The 8,215-nt window shown below is 44.7% G+C and overlaps 1 protein-coding gene and 1 pseudogene across 1 annotated transcript; one reads left to right on the top strand and one right to left on the bottom strand.

Annotated features, from left to right (window-relative positions):
- Nucleotides 1–3,377: 3,377 nt before the first annotated feature.
- LOC121991383 lies at nt 3,378–4,245 on the top strand (annotated as a pseudogene).
- A 58-nt stretch (nt 4,246–4,303) lies between these two features.
- On the bottom strand, nt 4,304–6,733 carry LOC121988945 (subtilisin-like protease SBT3). Its single transcript, XM_042542682.1, has one exon. It carries the CDS (start codon nt 6,716–6,718, stop codon nt 4,433–4,435), a length of 2,286 nt encoding a protein of 761 aa, XP_042398616.1. The 5' UTR covers nt 6,719–6,733; the 3' UTR covers nt 4,304–4,432.
- Nucleotides 6,734–8,215: the final 1,482 nt, after the last annotated feature.

Genomic DNA, 8,215 nt, shown 5'->3' with positions numbered 1-8,215 from the left:
ACTCTTGACGGTTCCAAGATCCCCTCAACAAAATAGAGTGGCGGAAAGAAAGAATTGAACCATCCTTAACATGGAGGAGCATTCTCAAAAACAAGGGGCTACCAAAGGAACTTTGGATAGAAGTGGTTGCATGTGCAGTATACTTATCCAATCGATCATAAACAAAAAGTGTGTGGGGCAAGACACCACAAGAAGCATGGAGTGGAAGGAAGTGTTGGATTTCTCATCTAAGAGTTTTTGGGAGTATAACACACGTACACGTTCATGTGTCTGATGAAGCAAGAAGCAAACTGAATGGTAAAAGTAAGAAGTTTATTTTTATTGGCTATGATACTAATTCAAAAAGGTATAAGTTATACAATCCAGATACTGGGAAGATAATCATCAGTCGACATATTATATTTAATGAAGAAGAAGAATGAAATTGAGAATCTCAAAATGAAGATTACAACTTCTTCCCATACTTTGAAGAATAAGATGTGGAGCAAACAAGAGAGAAGTGTACTACTTCACTAGTAACACCAACATTAAGTACTCAAGAGAATTCATCTGCATCAATTTCAAGTGAAAGAGTATCACGATTTAGAAGCTTACGGGACATTTATGAGGTAACCAAAAATCAAGAAAATCTTACTCTATGTTGCCTCTTTGCCAATTGCGAGCCTACAGATTTTCAAGAAGTTATAAAGAACAAAAAGTAGAAAGATGTGATGGATGAAGAAGTCAAGGTGATTGAAAAGAAATGTACATGGAGTTAACTCCATTTCTTCGAGTTGATAATAAAGTCTTCCATGATAGAAGAAAGCACATTGATACGTACTATCATTATATCAAAGAGTGCATTATAAGAAAAGAGGTGCAAGTGGAATATATAAAGTTTCAAGATCAAGTTGCTGATATTTTATAAGCTTCTCAAATTTGAAAACTTTTTCAAGATGTGAAATTTACTTAGAGTTGTAAAATTGAGTTTAAGAGGGGGTGGTGAAATTAAATTTGATTTTGGATAAAAATAATAAAAAATTAATATGGAGTTAGTGGATGGAAATCAAATTTGATGAGGTGACAATCTTGATAAGAATAAGAGTTCGTGTAGATAAAATTTGATGAGATGATAATCTTGATAAGGATAATAGTTCGTGAAGATAGAATAAAAAAAAAAACTAATTTCAATGAATTTAAAATTAATATTTATCTAATAAACCTATAAATATATATTTTTTCTAATGAATGAAATAAGTTAAAAAATTTTATTTTAATCTCTTTTTAAGTGAATTCTTCTCCCATAAATTTTTCTTTCACCCCGGCGTCTGGGTGGTGTCCTTCTTCACCCTGACGTCAAGGTGGTGTCCTTCTTCACCCAGGCGTTGACGTGGCAAGCCAGGAAACCGCACGACCGCTTGAGCCGCGTGAGCTGCGCCAGGAGAGCCGCGCACTGAAGCCGTGGACCGCGTGTTCGTACACGTACAGGATGCAGTCACCCACCGCGGAGGATCCCGAGACAGCGGCGGCGAGAGTGGCGAGGTACCAACTCCGGCAATCGGAGAACGCAGCCAGCATGGCGGCGGAGTCCATGTGGATAATGTAAGTGGCGACGTCATCTGCAGATGTTGTCGTAATAGTAGAGACGATTACTAAGGCACCGAGCCACAGCAGCCGTCCACATGAATTCGCCATACTATGAATTGGATTGCGCCAAAGTCAGATTTATAGGGAATGGACGATACGTATTGAAAAGATTCGAGGACGAATTCGAATCGTCTTAGATCTAGTGCTACTTTGCCAAACTGTGCTAGTTTGGATTTTGTTTTGCCCCATTGGATATTAATTATGATTCCAGCAACATGTTAAATTTTCTTTAAATTATTCAATTTATAAAAGAAACGTATGGTCTGTGTTGCTTCTGTGGGACTATTAGGCCATGATTTTCCGTGTTTTAACACGGGCCACAGTCTTTGACTGATCTAATTGATTAATTATATTTGCATAGGAGGATCACCGCCTTTATAATGATTTAATTTTCGATACAATGGACAAGGACCGTCGCTTGGCCTCTATTCCAAAAAAAAAAAAAAAAAACCCAAAATCCTTAATCTCTAGTTAATTAAAAAAAATGAAAAAAGGGGAATTACATTAAAAAAATCAAGGGCCGCATATTTTTTAATGGTTGCATAATTATGGACGTACATGAATAAAGATAAGGAATTACTCAATTCAAAATGTGACAATACCGTTGAACAAGGTGAAAGTTCGAAAAATTTTAGATTTTTTTTTAAAATTCGACTATTCATTTGTTCGAACAAATTAATCCGGAAGACGAAGAATCCAGCTGGGGATACTTGAGAACTACTGGAACGCTTTTATCGTTTCAGGGTAGCTAGGGGTTCTTGTTATAACATAAAGATATTCATATATCTCCGTAGAGAAATGATATGGACAGCAATATTTTACTGCAACAAAACATCGCGATCCCATCGGCCGTCTTCGTGGCATACCGAATTCTAACCCCTATAACTAATCGGATATCTTATACATTAGAACTACTAGATATAGAGTTGGATATAAGGTCATGATATTATATTATCTTATCAAGTAAGGTCGAATAATTTTTTACTTAATAATAAAATCAATCCTATCCACGATCACCCCGTCAGATAATCACATCTAAATAGGACTACCGCCTAAATACCACTGTCACCACTCGAAAGCGTCCAGATAAATATTGTCCTTAGGCTTGTTTTACGGCACTTAGAATTGACGTTAATTCAACTCAACAAAAACAAAAAAAGAAATCAATCAGTGTGCATCCCATTCTTCTTCGGCAATTAAGAACTTTTAGTTGAGAATAAACGGTCATGTTCTTCCGCTACTCTTCTGAAGTGTGTAAATGAGGGGGCGGCTACCTCGGCCGCTGCTTCGCCAAGCGTCCGGCAGGCGGCCGGTACACACGTCCGACGCTCGTTGAGATTATATTTTAACGAGAAATAAGAAATTTAGGATTACTTTTGAGCTCCTCTCCTTGCGGGCTGCGGAAAGGGAAGAAGCTTGTTGCGAAGAGGGAAGGAAAGGAGACACGCGATGGAGGCAAGGGGGAAAAGGAGGGAAAGGAGGCGTGTGGTGGAGGTGGTTCTGTGGTGAAAGAAAGAAGGGTAATAAAAAAAACAAAAGTTAAATTTGTTTATTAATTTATAAATATAATAATGACATTTATAAAATTTACCATGATAAATGACCTATGATATTTTATCTTTTAAAATAATCCTTTTTAATAAGCATCCTTAGAAAATATTTATAATTACATTTTAAATTAAATATCGAATGCTCTTAGCGGGGTGCTCAATGCTTCAGGTCTCATGAAGTATTGGTACCCAGTGAATCAGATGCCCAGGAATGGTAGTTGGCCATTGCAAAGTACAATGATCAAACATAATCATCGCCTTCTGGTATTCACATCTGTAACTTCCAAGGAGGCTTTTGAAGGCATTGCATTCGAGTGGAATTATGTGGTAGAAAATAAATGCAACGACACTTTCACTTGTAGTGCTGAACCTAGCTAGTGCCTTTCTTTGTATTTTTGACTCACTGAAGACTACCCTTAAGATGCAGATGGCGATGAAGGAATGAATTCAACCTCGTGCCCCAATCGAGCAGAATCCCCACCCATGAACACCACATCCAAATCTCTCGTGCTGATGAATTATTTTCAAACAACCCCGATCAGCTATGTTGCTCTTGTACTAATAACCTCTCACCTCTAGTGAACATGCTTAGAGCATGCCACCATTTTTCTGCCAAGCGCTGGGCCAACTTCGTAGCTGTTGCAGATTTCTATTTGGTTTGTACTATTTTTTTTTTTCACTTCGATTCATTTCCACCTCACAGGATACTATCGTGAGCATGGTCTAGAATTGACTGGTGTCTTTCCTAATGCAGTTGGGTGATGCTTCTGAAGCCGTAAATGTTGCAAATGGGCACATGGTTTGTGGATGTGATAATGTTGCCTATTGCAGGGTGAGTTCAAGTGAAGTTTTAGAACTTTGGTTTAGATCATAAGTTTCAAAGCATGCAACAGTGTCTTGATTGTTTGTCCTTTTTTTCTGTGTCTTGCTTCTTGATTATTTGTGTAACATTCCAAAAACTCATGTTTTCAATAGTATTGTTCCAAAACAGAATGCTGAAATGTATTCAGATATAGTATCTGACAAATTGAAACGTTGGGTGAATGTTTGTAGTGACATTCTATATTAGAATCAAACTGATGAGTTATTACACCATTTGCTAAGAAAGGACGAGAACCCAACAGAAATCGAAGCAAAAAAGAACTAGATTTCATCACAATTGAACTTGATTTGTCAGACGTTGGTCAGCAGAATTTAAGAGCCTGACAGTCTGACACTCATTCGTTATTATCCGATGGCACAGCTCGACCATTTAATTACAGACCAGGAATAAAAGTCGTCGCAACTATTGGACTCCTCACCACGTACTTCCCCTTCTCCTCCACCCAACTCAGCGACCCATGCGACTCCGTGTCAGCTTTCCTTCCACTCACCTTCTCCAAGATCAAGGTGAAGCTTTGCTTCTCGTACCTCTCCGTGAACACCAATCTCTCCGGCACCACGCTCGTGGTAAACCCTTTAATCTGCACGATCTCCGCGCGGTACGTCGCTGTCGGATCGCCGACGTTGGTCACCCTCCGGCGGAACTGTCGGGCCGCTGCGCCGCCGCTGCTGCCGGCAGATGTCGCGTTCGGGTCGAAATAGGCGATGAAGGACGGGTAGTTGAGATCCAACGTCGCGTTTGAGCAATCTATCGAAGCGGTTTTGGCGATGATTTTGATCTGTGGGATTGTGAAGTTCATGGCACAGAGGAGTTCGAGGTAATCCTCTGTGTCGGCGTCGTAGATTAGGCCGGGTTCGAGGGCCCGGTTCGGGTCCAGATGGCCGGACCCCATCGCCAATGGAGTGGCATGCTTGTAATGGTGTCCCATGTCCTTAATTGGAGCCCCTGTGTTGTCTAAATGGCTTGCCGTGGTCATTATGGCGGACCTGATCGCCGCCGGGCTCCACTCCGGCCGCGCCGCCTTGAGCAAGGCTCCGACGCCAGCGACATGGGGGCAGGCCATGGACGTACCGGAAATGATGTTGAACTGACTGTACAATTGGTGCCCGTCAGCCACGCCGAGCGACGAGTTCGTCGGCCACGCTGCGAGGATTAAGGAACCCGGCGCGACAATGTCGGGTTTCAGAACCGACGGGCAGCTCGACGACGGTCCTCGGGAGGTGTACAGGGCGACGACCGGCGCCGGCTTGGTTCCGAGAACGGTTTGTCTGAACCGTAACATGGCTTTGGGTTCGGATCCGGTGTTGATGTAGTTTAAGATGGTGGGGCCGTCTTGTGGGCTAATGATGGCGGCGGGATATGGGAACTGAATGTAGAATTCAAGGAAGATGTCGCCGGAGATGAAGAGGCCGGCGTCAACTTTGGCGATTTGAAGATTTTGGACGGCGATGCCCAATTCTGCTACTTTGCAGATCACGATCTTGTGGCGATTGTTCTTGAGCAATGTGATGTTATCGCATTGATCGAGAAAGACCAGGGGAAGCTGCCTATGTATGGAGGCCGAGCTGCCGGGGTACAGCGATTGGCCTAGCACGACGGAGCCGTCGCCTAGGGTGACGGCAGCGACGAAGGTCCGATCGACGGTGCTGGCCCCCACGGTGGTGACCCACGGAGTGCCATTGTGGAGCAGGCCATCGAAGGGACCCTCGTTGCCCGCTGACGTGGAGACGAAGATTCCCTGGTCGACCGCCGCGAACGTCGCAATCGCGATGGGGTCTTGGTACAGCGCCAGGTCATCGATCCCCAGGGATAGAGAGATTACATCAACGCCATCGGCGATGGCTTTGTCGATGGCCGCGATGATGTCCGACGAGGTCCCACCGAAGCCAGACCACAGGGCCTTGTACGTCGCCAGGCGCGCCCACGGCGCCACGCCGGTGGCCTTGCCCGGGCTGTATCCGAAGAAGGCTGCGCCATCAGCGCGGCTCCCTCCCGCGGTGGACGACGTGTGCGTCCCGTGGCCCTCGTCGTCGCGCGGGGTTGGGTCGGGGAGCGTCAAGTTGGGGTCAAGGGCGAGAAGACCCTTGAAGAAGCTCCGTGCGCCGATGAGCTTGCGGTTGCACGCTGAGGGACCGAAGCCGGGGCCTATCTCGCATGCTCCACGCCACCGGGGGGGCACCGGCCCCAGGCCGTCATCGCGGAAGCTGGCGCTCTCCGGCCAAACGCCGGTGTCGACCACACCGACAATTACATTATCTCCGAACCGGGAGACAGGCCACAAACCTGCTCCCTCGGCGGTGAGACCGAGGAATGCCGGAGTGTGGGTGGTGTCCTTCTTCACCAAGGCGTCGACGTGACAAGCCAGGAAACCGCGCGACTGCTTGAGCCGCGCGAGCTGCGCCAGGGAGAGCCGCGCACTGAAGCCATGGACCGCGTGTTCGTACACGTACAGGATGCGGTCGCCCACCGCGGAGGATCCCGAGACAGCGGCGGCGAGAGTGGCGAGGTACCAACTCCGGCGATCGGAGAACGCAGCCGGCATGGCGGCGGAGTCCATGTGGATAATGTAAGTGGCTACGTCATCTGCAGATGTTGTCGTAATAGTAGAGACGATTACTAACGCACCGAGCCACAGCAGCCGTCCAGATGAATTCGCCATACTATGAATTGGATTGCGCCAAAGTCAGATTTATAGGGAATGAACGATACCCTTAGATCAATCTAGTCGATTAAACTCAAATGCGAAGCTAAATTGGCTTGGCAAGTGAAGTACGATGGCATTTATGTTTACAGCAAAGAGAGAAATTTAGTCAGCTACTTAATTAATAATGAATGGAAAGATGTAGTTGAATAATCGCCATCGGGGTTGCAGTACTGACAGGCAACGACCAAGTAACATGCTTGTTCATTCTGATGCTGAAAGACCAACTAACGTATTGAACATATTCGAAGACGAATTAGAAGCGTCTTGGATCTAGTGCTGCTTTGCCAACCTGTGCTAGTTTGGATTTTGTTTTGCCCCATCAGATATTAATTATAATTTCAGCAACATGTTAAATTTTATTTAAATTATTCGACTTATCTTGCCAGCACTGTACCACTTATTCAACCTAGCCCAAGGACCTTTGCTGACCTCATCCAATCAAGCTTGCAATTGGTATAATGCTAAATATATTTGTGAATGGAAAATATGTAAAAGAAAAAAGAAATTTCATTGTAAATGATATTTTAATTTTATATCAGGAGTTTTAAGATATATTGATTGATTTATATAAATTTATATATATTAATGATATGAATAAATGTATGGAGAAAGACTTTTTCATATGTCGGTGTACAGGGGGATGTAGATCCAAGGTCTGAATTATACTGAATCAAGTTGACCCGTGTGCAAGAACAATCTCTGGCGCCAAATATCGGACCGGTCAGAGCAAAATTTGTCCAAGTGGAAAAATCATCATTTTGCCATGTAAATCTTTTTATTGCTTATTTTAAGGGTATAACAAATGCATTAAATTTAAAGATTAATACAGCCGAGTGAAACGTTGGCGTTGTAAGTACCCTGGATAATTTTAATGTAATCAACCAAGTCAAGTTAGGTCCTGTTGTGTTTTAATCATTATGTCTAAGTGTGCAAGAACTTAAGAGCACAAGAAATCGAGTGAAAGACGCAACTATCGAGAAGGACGACACAGGATAGAGTCGACGGGATCGGTGCATCCGAGGGACGAGGTGCTGCGGAAGAGTACGCTAGCGGACAAGAAGAAGGCGCGCGGCGTTTCCGAGGGACGAGAAGCTGGAGCTGAAGGTTGCTTGAGAAGGCCGGAAAATTGATTCGAGTGAGCCTTATTCCGGATAACCGAAATCGCTCAAGCGAGCGGAGCCAGAGTAGAAGAACCGGACCCAAGCGAGCCGAACCTGAGCGGAAGACCCAGATCACCTGGGCGCCCCTGGGCGCCTCGCCCAGGTGGGGTTGCGTCGACCCGGTCCGGGCTCCCGAAACCCTTCTGGGTGCCCAGATCAGAAACTTTATCGAAACGCGACGTGCCGCGATCTGTTACGACGGGGATAAAATTTTATCCCCCTCCAGGTGCCCCAATCAGGGCTATAAATACATCCCTGATCCTAGTAGCTTAGAACAATCACTTGTAATCAA

Source organism: Zingiber officinale, chromosome 6B (assembly GCF_018446385.1).
Source record: "Zingiber officinale cultivar Zhangliang chromosome 6B, Zo_v1.1, whole genome shotgun sequence".
Taxonomy (NCBI): domain Eukaryota; kingdom Viridiplantae; phylum Streptophyta; class Magnoliopsida; order Zingiberales; family Zingiberaceae; genus Zingiber; species Zingiber officinale.
Note: the sequence above shows the minus strand (reverse complement) of the source record. Positions and strands in the feature narration are given on the sequence as shown.

Bases quoted from the DNA above. Each gene is read 5' to 3' on its own strand.
- LOC121988945 (XM_042542682.1), bottom strand. From the start codon at position 6,718: ATGGCGAATTCATCTGGACGGCTGCTGTGGCTCGGTGCGTTAGTAATC.